Source organism: Dermochelys coriacea, chromosome 16 (assembly GCF_009764565.3).
Source record: "Dermochelys coriacea isolate rDerCor1 chromosome 16, rDerCor1.pri.v4, whole genome shotgun sequence".
Classification (NCBI taxonomy): domain Eukaryota; kingdom Metazoa; phylum Chordata; order Testudines; family Dermochelyidae; genus Dermochelys; species Dermochelys coriacea.
This window is the reverse complement of record NC_050083.1, coordinates 9639209-9657174: the sequence shown is the minus strand read 5'-3', so window position 1 is coordinate 9657174 and position 17966 is coordinate 9639209. Positions and strand designations below refer to the sequence as shown.

At 49.1% G+C, this 17966-nt stretch overlaps 1 protein-coding gene across 2 annotated transcripts in view; it reads left to right on the top strand.

Moving 5' to 3' along the window:
• The window catches only part of ASTN2 (astrotactin 2), a 628164-nt gene that overhangs the window by 367454 nt on the left and 242744 nt on the right, over positions 1 to 17966 (top strand). For both annotated transcript variants that reach the window (XM_038374351.2, XM_043498583.1), the window contains 2 exons: positions 12221 to 12387; positions 16436 to 16624. In XM_038374351.2, coding sequence (XP_038230279.1) covers positions 12221 to 12387; positions 16436 to 16624 — 356 coding nt within the window. The remainder of the gene's footprint in view (positions 1 to 12220; positions 12388 to 16435; positions 16625 to 17966) is intronic.

The window sequence follows — 17966 nt, the reverse complement described above, 5'->3', positions numbered from 1 at the left end:
TCTTCCTTTCCTAACAACAAGAGCGCTGGAGACAGATGAGATCTGAGAGGCTGGGGAATGGAGGGAATAAAGACTGGAGTTCAATCACAGGAAGCTAGAGAGGAACAGCCTTTGGTCCTAAAACGGGAGAGCTTTTGTGGGGAAAGGTCTTGCATGCTCATGCATGTACGGCTGAGAAGAGACGGGATTAGAGGAGAAGGTTTGGGGTGTCCTCCTCACTTGCAAATAGTGCCAGGGCAGAGCTGGGACACAAGTGGGTCCTTTCCTAGAGAGGGGATTCTACCCAAGCTGACCGGCATCCCAAATTCACCTGCATGAAAGCTAACAGACCCCTTCATCCCACTGACATGGAAATGCGGAAGGATGGTGTAGTGTTACTAGCCTAGTACTTGGAAGGCCTGGGTTCAAATCTCTGCTATGCTATGGACTTTCGGCACATCACTAAGCCTCTCCGTGCCTCGGTTCCTCATCTGTATAAGGGGATAATAGCACTGCTCTGCCTCCCAAGAGGGTTTTTGAGGGATAAATATGTTACACAGGGGGAGGCGCTCAGATGCTGTTCTAATGGGAGATGTGCACATAGCTATGATAGACAGGCAGGAGCACCTCCAGCTCAATGTTCTTGTGAGCGGGCTAGGTGCTGAGATTTGCAAGAAAACTGCTTTGCCTGCTCACAAGCCTGGAACAGAACGTCAGTAACTCAGCCAGAGGGGTCTGTTACAGGAGTGGGTGGGTGTGGTTCTGTGGCCTGCAATGTACAGGAGGTCAGACTAGATAATCATGATGGTCCCTTCTGACTTCAATGTCTATGAGGACATTGGTGGGCTGGGGGGAGGAGGGGTGATCTTTCAACCAACGGAGGAGGCTGGAAGAGAGCTTCTCATCAGATCGGGAAGGGCAGGGTCAGAGTGGCCACAGGTGGGTCTCTGGACTCTCCCTGTGGGGGAATCATCATGGTAATGGACATGTTTCTCCCATGGCACAAGCCCATGTGGTGATGCAGCTTTTCTGACCAAGGGAGTCCTGCCTTTGTGGTGGTTGGAGGATTGAACCTTTACTGCTGGCTGAGGAAACTGAGCTACTTGTTTGGTGGCTACTTGGCTGAGGAGCTGGGCGTTGAGATATTTTCTGGGCAGATAGAAGATACGTTTCAGTGTTAGGCGTATATTAAAATGAGAGGGATGTTAAAATGATAAAACGAGGTCTGATTAATTCTGGTGATTCTTGGACAGAGTGCCTTTGCTCTCACGGATACATGAATTATAGGCCTGCAGTTTTAAAGGGGCCTTAACCGGCCTCTGATTCTGTGGCTGCAATTGATTGCAGCCACAAATGATGGCATATGGCTCTCCCACTGCATGATCTGCAGGCGCCATCAGCCAGCGAGATGTCTGAGTGCTGTGATTTGCAGTGACTGCGAACTGTGCTCACGTTTCATTGCAGATGCAAATTTAGAGGCAGTTCAACATTTGGCTCTAAAATATCTTGAAATCATTGTGGAAGTGCTACTGAGAACTCTGTCACCCTGTGAAAATCAATAGCAGAGACGCTTACTTCTAGGAGCACTCAGGAGACCGGGCTCCACAAGTACAATGGAAGGACTTTTGAAAGCAAAAATTCATCCTCTCAGCAGCATTTCCAGCCAAGTGTCTGAGGCCGACATTGCTCCTGCAGCAGGGCAGCACTGTACACAGAAGTGGCTGATGCTATCTGTATGTTGCGGTGCCCCTCCCAAGGTGTGCTTTTTCTGTGATCACTTTAGTCATGTAAGTTATGGTTGGGCGAGATTTTCTAAAGAGACTAGTTCTCGTGGGTTAGCTCCAGTTGTGGGTTCCCCACTTTAGAGTCTTTAAAGGGCCCTGATTTTAAAGCTGGGTGGATTTTTCTCTGCACATTGTTTTTTTACACACAATTTTGGGGGGATCTGAAACTTTTTACCACATTTAGATTGAATTCAGCAAATAGTTTTGCTTGGGAAAAACCATTCTGAAAGAGTCAAAATGTGTGTTTTGATTTTAAAACTGGCCAGTTTAAAACATGCACAAAAAGTTGAAAAATACCCCAAATCGAAGTGAAATACTCGGGGGCGGGGTGGGAAGGGTGGAGAAGGGGAATAGTTTGGAATCAATTGAAACTTTTCCATTAACTGAAAATGAATTAGAAAAAAAATAATGGTGTGTGTCAATTTGGAACATTTTGGTTGACTTTCAACATTTTTGTGTTTTCCAATTCGATAATTTTTTTTTTAATTGTGTCACTTCAAATCTAATCAGTTTTTTTTTTAAATTTGGTTTGGCCCCTGGAATCAAAAACTCCATTATTTGCTTAGTGCCAGTCCTGAGCACCCATCTTTTGAGGTGTCTCATGTTGGACATGCAAAATTTGGAGTCACTTATGAAAACCTTGGCCATTGGGTTGCTTTAATGACTTCACTGCTGCCCAAAGGTGCTTGCATTGACAGCCTTGGAGACCGACACTCTCCCCTCCATCCCCCCTCCCCACTTCCCCCTGTCTGTCTACAAGCACAGCCCTGGCTATAGCAATGCAGGCTTTTCTGAGCGAGCATGGTCACCATTTTGCACAAAGAGGTTAGTTCCATTTCAGTGACTTGTTGAGCCCAGGAACTCAACAGTGGTGCTACCTGTGGTGATGGATTTATAGCATGTGGATGTGTAGCCAGTGAGAACTGGACTGACACCAGCAATTCACCTCCCATAAGGGATCAGGGAGGATTTTTCTTCCCTGATGCACGATTGGCCAGACGTATTGTGGTGTTTGTTTTTTGGTGTTGTTTTATTTTTTTGCTTCTTCTGAAGCATCAGGGATTGGCCACAGCTGTATATGGGACACTGGATGGGACACTGGATCAGTCTGCTCTGTTGGTCTAAAGAATCCTCTTTCTAGATGCCTGGTTGGTGTGTCTTGCTCACATGCTCTGGGTCATACTGATTGCCAGATTTGGGATCCAAAAGGAATTTTCAGGGTAGATTGGCTGGGACTCTCCCCCACCCTTTCTGTGCAGTATGGGGTCTCACCTGCTGAGACCATCTCACTCCATCTCACTTAATCAGTCCCCTGCCTCAGACATTGGTGCACCTTGGTCTTTCCCATTCTGTTCCTGTGGCACACAGTTTATTGCCCTGAGAACTGATATGTTTAGTCCCAAGCCTGTGGGGTTAATAGAGGGGTAGTTGGGTGGAAATGAACGGCCAGTGATATACAGGAGGTCTGACTAAATGATCTAATGGTCCCTTCTGGCCTTAATATAGAACTCTGAAGACATTGGAAAGTCCTTTGAGGCAACAGCTGGTCACCCTCAACCTGAGCTGCATTGGATGATCTAGAGACTGGATCTGCGTGCATGGCAGATTCTGGAATGCATGTGTTGTGTGGCTCATAATGCAAATATCCTAGACATAAGCGTCTAAATAGACGTAGACACATAGACATACGATAGAGGCATTTGCATTGCATTTCAGAGCAGATCAGATGCATGCCAGTGCGTAGCTGAGATCTCAGTACAATGTTGTTGTGTGACGGAACGACAGGAACACCGAAGGTGGCTGTTTGTCTTGGGGCTGTGGGTGAGGGAATAAATGTCTGCAGGGATTAATTATAGTCTGTGCCGTTTCTCACCACCACTGAAGCTTGTCTCCAGTCCAACTCAGGTGGGTAGAGAAAGTTGTTACCATCTGGTAGCTCTTGGGTGGCTTGTGTGAAATGAAAGTTGGTGGCTTCAGTCCCGTTCCCCGCCCTCAACCCCCGTTGGTAATCTTGGCAAGGAGTGTGAGAGTCTGAGATCACCCTATAGATGGAACTCCCCATACTCTCCTCTAGAGGTCAGGATTGAGTCACATGGGCGGGGGGAAGATTGCCCTGCTGCCATCCGTGTCGTGCCTGTTCTGTGAAATATTTCAGTCTTTCAGGCTGCGAATCTGGCACGTTTCACCAGTCCCAAATCAGCACACCAAAGATTAGTAAATGAGGAATGGCGGGGTTGGGTGAGCGAGGTGCATAGGGCATCCGGCAGAATAATCGAAACTGCATTGGCTCAAACTTTCCTAGCCTTTGCATTTAACCTCCTCCAGGCCCCTTCCAGCAAAGCACTTAAGCACATGCTTAACTGTAGACCCACTAACATCAGTGCTTAGACTTATACGTCTAAAGTTAAACATGCACTGGATCAGGACAGAGTGCTCAGCATCTTGCAGGATTGAGCCAATCCTTTGGATAGCCTCAGTCCAGCAAAGCACTTAGGCCCCAGTTCAGAAAGCAATGTAAGGCATGGCTAAGTCCTTTCTTATTCAGGACAGCACTTAAGCGTGGGCTTACCTTTAAATAGATGTTTAAATTTCACTGATGTCAATTATCCAGAATAGGGGTTACTCACATGCTTATAGTCAGAAACGTGCTTAGGTGACTTCATGGATCAGGGAGCAGGGCTTAAGAGCGATGTCAAATTCCCCAGAACTGTTTTGAAAAGAGCGGAGACCCCAGCTCACCTCCATGGTGCTGTTTGCTTCCACCACTGCCAGGCCATCCCTGGACACCAGCCATCCTCTGCACAGCACTGAAGCTTTGCTGGGGGAAGCCGGGCCTTCATCTCTTAAACATCTCCAACAAAAAGACAGCTGATATTTAGAAAATACAACAGAATAATAAAAACGGGCAATTTACTCTTTGCAGAACCACTTTATTAAATATTCTTTTTTAAAATTTAATAATAAAAAAGGGAAGCTGAGCTGCAAAAACCCTGTCAGGCAATTTAGCTGGAGAGTCAGTTTCCTCTCATTCGTGTCAGTAATGAGGCATTTCTGATGTTTCCAGTGACCCTGGCACCCATCTCCTTTCTAATGTGCTCTGCGAGTGTGGACGAAAAGCGTGCCTTTGCTTATTGAAATAAACAGGGACCGATCCATACACTCATTTCCCTGGGGAAACAGTCCTCTGGGGCTTTCAGTTGTCATTTCTTTAATCTCGTCTTCAAAGAGCTCCATCTCTTCTGCTTTGGATTTGATTATGCAGGTGAGTCTAGACAGAGTCTTTCTTCTCAGAGTCCTAGCTGGCCAGTGGATTGAGCTGGGACCCAGAGAAAGGATTTGGCAATTTGCACAATGCTGAGTCACCTTAACGTTACCGAGGTGAATGCACCTTGGTTCCGGACCTTGTTTTAGCTTTCAGTTGATCAGTGGTTGGCTGCTAATCTGCAAAAGGTGTTTACTGTTGTTGGTATCATGCAAGCGACCCATAGAATGTCAGTGAGGTTGGTTAGTGTGGTCTAGGGGTTAGAGCAGAGGCAGGACTCTTGAATTCGATCCCCATCGTCTCGCTGTTGTGGCCTTGGGCAAAGTCATTTAAAAACAGCAATTCTACGCCAAAATGTACCTAAGTAAAAATAGCACCTTCTTATTCAGCATCTCTGCTCCCCATGCACACACAGAGTTCTTTTTGCTGACCGGAGTGACAAAAATAGACGAGCTTCTCCTCCTGCTATACCTGCAGAGTTAATGCATCTGAGAGCGAGTGAGCTGGAATCTATTCCACGGTTCATCATCCACGGGTTGTTTACTGAGTTGCAATCAATGCCACCTGTGCAAACCTCTTGATGGCAGTGGGATTGCATGGGAGTAGATGGGGGTCTAATTTATCCAGCAGAATATTTATTACTAATTACATTGCTCCAGAAGGCAGGAATCTAACTTGACTCTTGGATCCCAACTGGAGTTTTTAAGGCTGGAGATCAGGGGTGGGAGGGAACAAAACACATTTGTTTGTTCTATAACCTGAGCCGTTTGGAGTGACAATAAGCATGTGACATTTGCAGTCACTTTTTAACCTTTCCATGCCTCAATTTCCTGCTCTGTAGAAGGAGTCAGCTAGTTGAACTACCTCCTGAGTTGAGGTTTAATTATGTAAATGTTGTTAAAAAGACCTTAGAGCATTGTTCATCCAAGGATCTAGAAGTTTCAAGTATTCCTCTGATTGTTAGTGATTTCAAGGGTTCTGTTCCCATCTCTGCCACCGGCCTGCTGGGAGACCTTGGGCAAGTCACTTCACGCCCCTTGCTTCAGTTTCCCTGTATGTAAAATGGTGATGATGATACTGACCTCCTTTGTAAAGTACTTTAAGATCTTTGGCTGAAAAGCATTACAGGAGCTAAGAAGGCATTAGCCCTTATGAGGATGATTTTGTTGGACTGCTAGTGGATTGCAGAAGCTATTAGTCTATATGGAGAAAAGGGTCAGATTAACTGCTGATTTGTTCCAGGTGTTTAATTGCATTAGCTGGCTAGCAGGATACAGAGTGCTGTCCCCTGCCTACCTCCACCCTTCATGGCGTGGCTACAGCAGGTGAATTGGTGAGGGTTGTGTCACCAAGGATTGCCCAGACAGAATTATTGGCTGAGTAGCTATTGATTTTCTAATCATTTTCAGATGATGTCCTCCCTCATCCTGTGTCACTGCAGAGGAGATTGCAAATTGAACTGCAGCTGGATTGATGCTGGATTGATTAGAACTCACAGTAATTATTGGGTCTCTGCTGCTCAAGCCAGACAGATGAATGTTAGCAATAATGGATATGGTTCTTTATCAAAGCGCAGAAAATGCACACCAAGTACCGTGCACATAAGTCCCCCTGGGTGCAGAGACCAGTCCTCCAGAGCAGCTTATCCTGTGCACAGAGGTGTGTAAATACAACCTGTGGACACATAATTTATGGTCCACAGCTGCTCTTCCCATAGAACTGCTGGGTAATGACAGTTTTGGGGTAAGGGCAAATTCGATCAGCTGCAGTGTTTTATTGGTGACAGGCAAGCAACAAAGTTCCATTCCTCTATCAAGGAAGATAAAAGTACAATTATGAGGGCATGATCCTGGGAGGTGCTGAGTGCCCTGTTGACTGCAGAGAAACACCCACCTACTTTTCCTGGAAATCGGTGATACAATGACTAAATGCATTTGAGGTCATCAGGTTTAAGGCTAGAAGGGACCCCCCATTCACCCAGGTAGACCTCATGTATATCACAGGCCACTAAACACCACACAGCCACCCCCAAACCAAGCCAGACAACTAGAATTAGATCAAAGCATGACAGCCCTCAGGAGACTAAACTATTGCATACCACAGGCAGAGAACAAGAGGTAAATAGAAAAAACTAATTTTAAAAATAAGACAGCAACAGAGATCCATGCATATGCCGCTGTCTGGCATGTGGAAGGTTGCTACACTACAAGCCTGCCCTCTCCCTGAATAGAATATACCAACACGTTCCCTGTATCAATTGCCAGCCTGACCCTTGTGATCTCGCTGGACGGAGATCAAGAGACCAAGCTTCTTGAGCACTGCCTGCCCGGAGACCATGCAGAGCTGAAATTACAGCACTTAGGCCCTGAGTAGGGATCTCCATGAGGCATTATGGAAACCCAGGTGCATTATCCTGGCCAGCTCCATGGTCCCTTCCCTGCTGGTCCCTGCTTGGTAGATTCGGGCCAGAGCCTCAGTTGCTATAAATTGGTGTGTCTCCCTTGAAGTCAGTGGATTTACACCTGCTGAAGATTTGACCCTCATGGTCCTTGAGCAATCTTGAGACCAGAGACTAATGGTGTCCAGCCCCCTGTGTTAACCCACATTAACCCTTTGTGGCTTTTTGACCCTCTGTAAGTGGAGAGGTTTATGATTCTTCTACCTCCTCCAAGGCAGAGGAGTTTGGTCCGTTAGCTCAGGCAACAGTGTCTCATGTGTTTAGATCCAGAGGAACCAAGTCCAGTCCCTGTGGACGAACCATCATAACACAAGGAAGGGAAGCTCCTTGCAGCTACCTCTCCCTAACTTGCTGCATCCAACCAGGGTTCAGAACTCGGTGTGCTGCTTCTGCAGGGCTGACGTTGCTCTCAGATCTCCTGCTGAGCTCTGAGGCTCCTAGACTTTGCAAGTGACACGGAAACGCTTTCAGTGACAGGTCTGGTATACACTAAAGAGTTAGGTCAGCCCCGCTACATTGCTCAGGGCTGTGAAAAATCCATACTCCTCAGCTACGTAGTTAAGCCGACCTAACCCCCAGAGTAGACAGCGCTAGGCTGGTGGAAGAATTCTTCCATAGGCCTAGCTACTGCCTCTTCAGGATGTGGATTACCTGGGCCTATGGGAGAACCCTTCCCACTGCTGTGGGGAATGTCTGCACAGCAGCTGTGCTGCTGTAGCATTTCAAATGTAGACAAGCCCAAAGACTGAACGTGCCCACGTGCTAAGTAGTTTGCTACATAGGGAAAGGTTTAAATTGAAGTATAAAACACAACCAAGATTCCCATCCCCCCAGCCCTCAGGCTTGAATTTATTGTTGCCTCCATGTCTGTGTGTCTGTCTGTTAAACAGCCTGTTGCTATTTGCAAAGCAGACCGGCTCCCTTTGGCTGCTGCCCATCTCACTGTGTGCTCCGAGGAGGGCTTGTTATGCCTCTGATCCTGCCAGGGAACCCCCCAGTATTTGTGCAGTGTCAAGGAATCTTCTTCCCCAGGGGAACTCTCTTCTGCAGTGCAACAGCTGGCTTCTGAGCTACTTCCCTGGAGATGGGGGCGTGGAGGTGAGGGAAGGGGACTCTCTTTTGCAAATTTCACGCTGGAGCAATTTGCATTCAGTAATTAATGCACATTGCAATGCATAATTACAAACAGAAACAGAGCACGCTTCCTGATGATTAAAAATCAGGCTGGGGAAATATTCCAAGGGGTGAACCTCAACCAGAACACGGCTACGAACCATGGAGAACGCTCCGGGGTGAGTCTCCATCAGTCCAATCTACCCCGAGCTACCACAGCCCCAGGGAGAGCGCCAGCCTCTTCTGCCAGAGACAGAAAAGGATGCTCCCATCTCTCCATGGCACTGTCTTTCTTAAAGCCAACCTGCAGCTCCTGAATCGGGCCATGTCTACACTGCATGGTCTAAGCAGCATGCCTACAGTGCTGTATCTGTATCAGCATAACCCTGTACTCTAGACACAACCCAGAGTGACTGAAGGGGCTTTTCCATCCCTGTAGGAATGCCAGCTCCTCAAAACATCCTAGTCAGGCCAATGGAAGCATCACTCTTCCATCAACCTAGCTGTGTCTACACTGGGGGTTAGGTTGGCATAGCTCCGGTACTCTGGATTTTCATACCCGAAGCACCGGAGTTATATTGACCTAAATTGTAAGTTTAGGCCAGGCCAAAGTCAACAGAATCTATGGGTGTGACCCTAAAGCAGGAGCCCTGCCAGTTCCCCTGGAAGTCAATTGAAGGATCCTCATTCACCTCAGCAGGAACCCTGTTGAAATGGTCCGACCTCTTGGAACGAGAGGCGTCTCTGTTTCAACTACACAAGGCGATGTCCATGCTCATCAGTGGCTGAAGAGCAAAGTCAGTGCAGGAATTGAAGCCAGGGCAGCAAGGGGAAACTTTGGCCACTACTGCAGTCAATGAACCTTTTCCCCTTTTGTTTCTGCCTGTTTGCACAGCTCCTGTTGCTCTCCCATTGATCCGCACAGACTAGAAATTTGGCTTGTATCTATACAGCCACAATTATTCTAAGCCTTATTTGTCCAGAGTGTTTAGCAATAAAATGTAACACGTGCGAGTGACATCTGTCCTCACTTTATATCCATGCTGGGAGTATGAACTGAAAAAGCTTGCTGCAGGTTGCTGTAGCCTCCTCCGATGCCTTATGGGTAAGATTCCATTTATGTCATGGAGGTCATAGAATCTACGATTTCCCGATTTCCCGAGACCTCCTGATGTTCTCTGCTTCAGCCCCAGGGGCTGCAGGGCTCAAGCTGACAGCCAGTGGGGCCCTGGCAGGGTTCCAGCAACCGGTGACAGCAGCGACAAGTGACAAGGCCCCCTGCAAAGTTCCAGCTACAGGTGACAGACTCCCGAGGGGGCCCTCCTCAGGGCTCCAGTGACGGGCAACAGCCTCATGCGGGGAGAGGGGGACGCCTCGGGCAAGCGGTTGGGGGCGGGTCCCGTTTTCTCTTTGGGAAATGTGGTCACCCTGCAGCTCCCAGCTGCTGTGGGGGGGGGCAAGGGGGAACCCCACAGCTCCCAGCCACCAAGGTGGTGGGAGAAACTAGGGAGCCACAGCAGCAGTAATTGTCACAGATAGGTCACAGCTTCCGTGAATTTTTGTTTATTGCCCGTGACGTGTCCGTGACTTTCATAAAAATAACCATGACAAAATCTTAATCTTACATATGGGTATCAGAAGTTTCGGTCTCCAGTGTGGCTAGTCCTGGCTCTTTCCCCATGGCTAGACATGCCCTCACTATCCCTGTCCTGTGAAAAGAGGTGTCATTATTCCCTTGCCCATATCTTCTGGACAGAGAAGCCTTCTGCCTCTCCTGCTATTCCTTGTTTCTTTGCACTGCCCGTGCTCCAGTGGCTGAACCGAGGATCCCAGGCTCTCATGGTCCATTCCACCTAGTTCAGCAGCTCAGCAGAGGGGGAAGCAGCTGGAGAGGAAGGAGTGGCCTTCAGGAGCTCACTGCCTGTTGCATCTGCATTTGCCCTACAGGGAGGCTGCACCGCCTGCGGGAATGGCTGCAATCACTCAAATGAATTAAGTTTTATTTTAAGGCACTAGCGCAGCAGAGGGGAGGGACTGAGGCAGGTTGCAGGAGCTTTCCAGCTGAGAAGCTACAGGACTACCCTAGGCATGTGTGGCTTTGCACCGTGAGCAGCCAGAGTTCAGCTGTCATCGTACAGCTAATGGCCCAATGCCCAGGCATCAATCAGACCTGGCAGCTTGGGTCTGAAGTGGCACCTGGCTGGGTAGCCAGCTCGGGAGGAGGGATCTCCTGGACTTTTATTACATGTACGGCATTTTGCTCGCACAGAAAATTGATTTTCTTTTTTAAGCACAAAATATAGCAGTTTTATAACCTTTCTTCTGCTTGACAGAGGCCATTTATAACCTGCCTTCACGGCTGCATGTGTAGGCTCTGAGCTAACTCATCTTCAAGAACTCAGTAATGCATTTTTAATTGTGAGCTGTTCCTAGGTGAGATTTATTTTTTCCGAAGACTGATCCTTTTGTTGTGTTTTAGGTTGGTTTTTGTGGGGTGTTTTTTTTTTGTTTTTTTTTTTGTTGGTCCTGGTTTTTGATAAAAGAAAATAAATAAATAGCAAAGGTGGACACGGAAAGCACTTTAATCAGGGTGGCAGATGATTGATGGCATTAGGTGCCTGCTGTTTTTAATCTTTTGGGACAGGGAAAGCCAGCCGGAGAATTGAAATTAAAACCCGGAGCAAAGCCGGATCCCTAGCTTGTGCAAAGCAGCCTGGCTTTGCTGGCTTCAGTGAGGATCTGTCCTTCTGCAGTTGTCTGCTTCAGTGTCAGCCAGGAAGGCTGCCCCCTGCCGAGAACTGCTGCAGAGCCCCACCTGCCTACTTCAAAGAGGCACTGGGCTGCTTTTTGGGAATGATTTTAAACGGGGGGGGGGAGGGGTTTGAGATCCCCAACCATGAATGAAAAGTATCTGCAGGCTTAAACAAATGACAGATGCCCAGCCAAAATCCCCACTGACTCCAGGTGGGCCGGGACCAAATTCACAGGAGTCCATTTACTTGGGATGCCTTCCATAGGTTGTGCCTCCCATTCAGTGTCACGCGTTGCCATTCCCTAGCACACAGACGCTGCCCGGGTAAAGGACTCCAGGGAGAGAGGTAGGTGGGACTCTGCAGCAGGCTCTGAGTGGGGTGTGCCATGAAGATACTTGCAATGGCTCTTTTCACCAGAAGGTCCCAAAGCCCTTTGCCAAGGGGGTCAGTATCATTAGCACCATTTGCCTGAGGCACAGAGCAGGGAAACGGGCCAGGGGCAGAACCTAGAGTAGAACCCAGCTCTCCTACGTCCCAATCCGGTGCTCGTCCCAGTCCACACTGGCTCCCCCGGTGAACTTGCACCTGTGGAGACCTGAGGTCGAGTTTTCGTGTGTCCTCTGTTAATGCCGACAACAGACCTGAGTTCACTGGTATAATGCCGTCCACTTCGCTGGAGTGGAGCCTGCTTCCACTAGGAATGAATGTGGCTCCCCAGGGCAGAGAGCTAACTCACAGCAGGGAGCTGTGTCCCTGGCACTGGCTTACCTGTTGGTCACACCGTCACCTCCTGCAGGGGAAACGCCCCCAGCCCTGGGAACCAGCAGGATGAAGCATCCCACTCGCCTTAATGTGTCCCCTCTCTCTGCAGTGCCCACAGGAGCTGAGGCCCATGAAAGACGGCACTGGCTGCTACGACTATTCCAAAGGGATCGACTGTTCGGATGGCTTCAATGGTGGCTGTGAGCAGCTGTGCCTCCAGCAGACCCTTCCCCTGCCATATGACCCTTCCTCCAGCGCCATCTTCATGTTCTGCGGGTGAGTCTCCTGGAAGTGTTGCGTCAAAGGGCTTCTGCAGCTTGAACAGAAGACTTGAGCAGCTGGTTCCTTCTCCGCCCTCTTCCCTCCCCCTGGATTCCTCTGAGCCATGTCTGCGTCTGTACTCTCATGTCTCTCTGTTTGCATGCTTGGACCTGTTTGGCATGGAGGGAGCAGAGAAGTATATTAGCTCAGCACAATGGTGGAAGTGGCCTATGTGTGTGCACATGTGGAAGCATAATTCTGTTCTAGCTGCACATCCATGCAAGAGCTTGATGACCCTGTATGCTTCTGTGAAAATAAATGAGTAACTGTAAGTGCTGCGTGCCCCCATGGGGGGAAAGATTATTCCCACGGGGGCAACAAATTGCGATCGCATGCACGTGCAGTTTTTGATGGTGAATGTACGTGCCTGCTGGCCTGCAGTCGAAGCACGTGGGAATGATCTGTGTGCAGACAGACAGATCTCTCTCCTACAGGAGTCTGTGTGAGAGAGAAAGAGACAGGGACTATACAAGTCAGTCCATGTCTTGTTATATAAATCCCAAACTATTTTGTGTCAGGTTGTTGTGGTTTTGCTGTGCCTCTCTTTAAATAGAGTTTCATCCCAGAGCTTGGCCAGGATCCTAGAATCCGATGTGATTGAGCATTTTCTCTAAGGAAAATCTCCCCAACTACAGAATGCTCCAAAGGGAGCTCTGTGATTATCTGGCTTTATGCGGCACGGCTGCAAAAATAGCCATCCATCACACAAGCCGCCCTATTCACTGCCCTGGTTTAGAGGCGGGGCAGATTGTATCCCTTTGTAAAGAAATCAAGAACATAGAGAGAAAGAAAGAAAGACAAATCATAACATCACAAAATAAATAAATAATAAAATAAGATAATTGGCTACACCTTTGCTAATGCATATATGCATTTATACATACTTGTGAGCACATGCATTAACCCCCTTCAGACCTTCTAGTTACCGGGGAAGAGGTGGTAATGGGAAGGTGGGAGAAAGGAGCAAGAAGCCATTTAGTGAATGAAACATCTGGGCCCAGTTGTCCCCTGGAGGGTAGCAAAAAAGTGCAGAGAGAGAAGGATTTACAGCAGAATGGACTGAAATGGAGGGGTGCATCCGTTCATCCTGCACTTAGTGCTATGGCATCTGAGTGCTACATGCCACCGTTCCCTAATATACATGACTGCAGGCTGACACGCAAGGAGGAATGAGAGTGGCCTCTGGGCTCACAGCAAACTCTCACATGGGAGAGGGGACAGTCACAGCCCGAGAGTAAAAGCCATCACAGAACCCCGTGCCCAGCCTTGGTGACAGTGAGGTTCCAGAGGCAGGGACTCTGAGGCATCTCAGTACCCAGCCTGGCTCAAGGCAAAGGCCAAATGGCTCCCAGGCAAGTGGGAAAGTAGCAGGACACCCCATCAGCAGATGCAGAGGCACAGAGTAGAGGGAGACATGCGGCATCTGGCTAAAACTGGTGGGTGGTGGAGAGTAAGAGGGCACTGAGGAACAGGAAAGCCATGCCCCTAACTAGAAAAAAAACTGCAGGGAGCATTGATGGGCTCCTGCCCTGTTAGGCCTTTGCAGACATCACTGTCCTTCCTGCTGGGGGGTGGGGGGGAGTGTTGTGCTTGGTAAAGGCAGAGTGGCCGCACCTTCCTGAGTTTATAATAGCCACTGTTCCAGTTTGGGTTTGTTTGGATGGAGGAAGGGAGCCCGGGGTGTCTGTGTAGGGGGTGGATTTCTCCCAGCACCTGTGCTTCTGGGGTCCATCCAGAATCTACAGGCAGGGAGCTGGTGAATCCCCTCTCCCCCGGTTCTGCTTATCTGGAGAATGCTGCTTTCAGGCCATAAGCTGCATTAAACACAAAGCCTTCATGCATCACTGCCCTGAAGTCACGTCAGATGGAGAAGGACTGGCAGGACAGGCCCCAGAGAGTATGTGCGCAGCCTGGTCTATCATCACTTTCCTCTGGCCCTGCTCAGACAGCACAAATCTCTTTTCCTCTCGGTGCCCAGGGGAAAGCAGCATCACAATGTCCACCATTCTTCCTGAAAGCACTTGGGGGACCTATCAGCCAGCAGCAGGAGCCTGGCTGATCACAATCAAACGAGGATGTTTCCAATATCCCCTGTGCATTCAGGTCCCAAAGTGGAGTTCTCCACCAGCTCTGGCAGGCAGAAAAGGGAGCATAGAGGCCATATAACAGGCTCCCCCAAGCTTCCCAGACACATTCTGCCTCTTGCCTGGTGGCTGCCGCCTGTCAGAAAAGCAGTTTGACCTTCAAGGAAATGTGAGTCACAGTTTGTGAAGTGAAGAAACAAATTCCTAAAAGTAACTCCGAGGAACATCTGTCAGCTCCTGACATATCCAGGTGCTCAGACGGCAGAGATCGCACTGAGCCCCAGCCGTTCACAGCGCTCAAGGGACCCAGCTTTCTCAGCCAGTTCTTCCCTTTTATTTTTTTTCCCCTTTCTTTATTGCTTTGTTACTTGGAATGATTGCATTAGAAAGAGAAAACATCCAGCTTCCGCAGCTGCTATGCAGGAGTTTTGGGAAGCGGGGCAGGTTCGGCAGGGAAGGGGATAAACAGCCAGGCTCTGCATTCCAACAGAATGTGTTACGTACGTGGGGAAGGCCAGCAAAACTAGTTCAGCTGGGCCAAGCAAATACCATGCTGATGAGTACAAGGTAAAGTAGTATTTGTATTATAACTTCACCTCCAGGACCCCACAGTGCTAGGTGCTATACAAACAGTGACCGGTAGGCCCTAGCCTGTAGTACAAACAAGAAAGGCTAAAAAAGGGTGGAGGAAAGGCAGCACTATTATCCCCATTTTACAGCTGGGAAAATGAGGCTCAGAGATTGAGTGACTTGCTCAAGGTGACGTGGAGTCTGTGGTAGAGCTGGGGATTGAACGCAGATCTCCTGGCCCCAGTTCAGTGCCTCCTCCACAAAATCATCCTTCATGTCTTGTGGGAGCAAAAATTTGGAGAGTTGTTTTTTATTTCTGGCTGCACGACAGGAACCTGTGTAACCTGGGGGCATGTCACCTCACCTTTTCTGTGCCTTGGTTTCCCCATCTTTAAAACAGGGATGATGATACTTTCCTCCTTTGCGAAGAGTTTTGCCAACTAGAGCTACAAAGTGTTGTAGAAGCCCTGGGAATTAACAGTGGGAGAGAGGAACAAAAAACCTTGGATTCACATCTCTGGGGACAGTACAGCTAAATAAAAACGGGCGGTGTCTCTGTCTTACTTGTGCTGTTGGCTGGGGGGACATTGGTGTGGGTGTTTGTACTAGTATTTGGAGGGAGTGCGTAAAATAAAGCAGCTAAATAGACAATATGCATTGGTGCCCAATTCTGCCATCAGGCACAGGGCGTCATTCCCATGGATTTGTGAGCATCTGCCCTGGTAGATGGGGACTTGCTACCTTGGGAAGGGCAGCATGTTTGAGCTGAATTCTCTTTCCCCTGCCACCTGACCGAGGCAGCAAGAACATATTGCCTTGTGACCCTGGTACTGGCGTTTCTACGCTGTCAGACCTACCCACAGGGAGGCCCAGAATATGCACTGCTGGCACCAGTTGCGACTGGCAGCCAATGTGGATGTCAGCCCTGCTGCAGCTGCCCATGGTGCTGAAGAAAGCTGCTATTGATGCTACAAGAATAACAAGCATTGGTAACTTCCAGGCCTCAGCTGTTAGTCTCCAGGAGCTCTCCCCAGCCTAGGTTTTGAGTGCCAAGCCTGGAGCTAATACTTTGTTGGCTCTCCAGGGCCAGTGCACCCACCTGGTGCAGGTTTTAAGTTATGTGACTCCCTGGAGTAGTTTGCTGCACCCTGGTTCCCCAGATCCTCATGAAGTTCCTTACAGTCAGCTGGCTTGTTCTACTTTGATTGTGCTCATCACCCTGACTCTCCTGAGTCTGAGAAGAGTCTTTCTACCGCAGGGTTCATGTCACTACAAGCCCTGTTGGGGGTTGGGTATTGCATGCGTGAAGCTCTGTCTTTCTCTCTGACCTAGTTTGTGTTGTTTCCCAGCTGTGTCGAGGAATACAAACTCGCTTCAGATGGCAAATCCTGCCTCATGTTGTCTGACATCTGCGAGGGCCCCAAGTGCTTGAAGCCGGACACCAAATTCAACGACACCCTCTTTGGCGAGATGCTGCACGGGTACAACAACAGGACCCAGCATGTCAACCAAGGCCAGGTGTTCCAGATGACCTTCAGGTACTGCCCCATCCCCTAGCTGGGTCAGGTAACATGGTAGATTTGCAAGATGTACCCTGATGATATTGAAGGTTGGAAAGTGGGGGCGGGTGTCAAAGGTGAAGATGGTGGGAAGCTTAGCTGTCAAGAGCTCTATCTTGTAACATTGACATACAAGAGCTGGGGACAACATAAAGTAAATAGAGGAGGGGAAAGAGCTGAGAGGTTGTTTCTGTCTGAGGTATGTCACATAGCGGGGCCAGAACTTCAGCTGGTGTAAACCAGCTTAGCCCCATTGACTTCAAAGGATCTATGCCAATGTGCATCAACTGAGGGTCTGGTCCAGTGGGAGTGACTCCACATTCCACCCAACCACTGCAGGGTCTGATGCAGGGTTGTTCCACACAAAGTGTTCGCCAGTGGCCTCATTCTTCTAAAGCCCTGAGGTTGCACAGCTGCCACGGATGTCAGTCCGAGTTGCGTGTGGTCTGCATCTCTTACAGTCCAGCCCTGCGGCTTTTTCCAGTCGTTTGTAAAATCTCCCCAGTCATGTATTGGTGCTGAATTCTGGCCCTTTGCTATCACGATGGGGGCTGTAGAACCAGTGCGACCCACAAGGAGTTTCTCTGCTCCTTTCTGCACTCAGAAAGCATTGGCAAACCAAGCACTCAGGGGTTCTCAGCAGCGCACACTTTGGCCTCTGTAGATCAGCAGCCTTTGCCGGAAGTGAGAACTGACTGTGTGCGGAGACAGTTTTCCTAGCGCCTTCTCCTTCAGTTCCCCTCCCCTTGTGGCAACCCTTGGTGGGGCCTTTTGAACAGAGACAGGAATGCAGATTGGAAATCTTTGCCATGCGCTTTGTTTCCTGATGGCCGAGCAGGACAGGGAGTTTCATGAAACCTGCTCGCCTAAAGAGCCCCTTGTGTGTTGACTGCAATCTCACATAAGCCCTCCCTGCATTATAACCAGCTCCCGCCTCGGCTGCTGTCCTCTGGGCTCCAAGCCGTCTCTTGCTGGGGCTTTAATTTCCTCTCCCGCTCCTGTAATAGCATGGCCTTTCCTTGCACTGTGCTAGGGCTGAGGGATTTGTTTAAAGGCAGCCTTCTCCTTGCCCAGACTGCAGCCTGATTGAGGGGCTGCTTATTGCTGCCTGAAAGGAAACGCAGGGCTCAGGGACTCCAAGGCAGACAGGTTTTTTCCGTTGCCGCTACTGCAGCCAGGATGGATTCTGGTTCTCAGAGGAAAGATGCTTTAAAAAAAAAAGAAATAACAACAAACATGAATCCTTGGGGAGAGCGCTGCCTCCCTCCCATCCCCTGACCCCATTCAGCGTGTTTGAGCCACTCGGTCTATAATGGCCCTA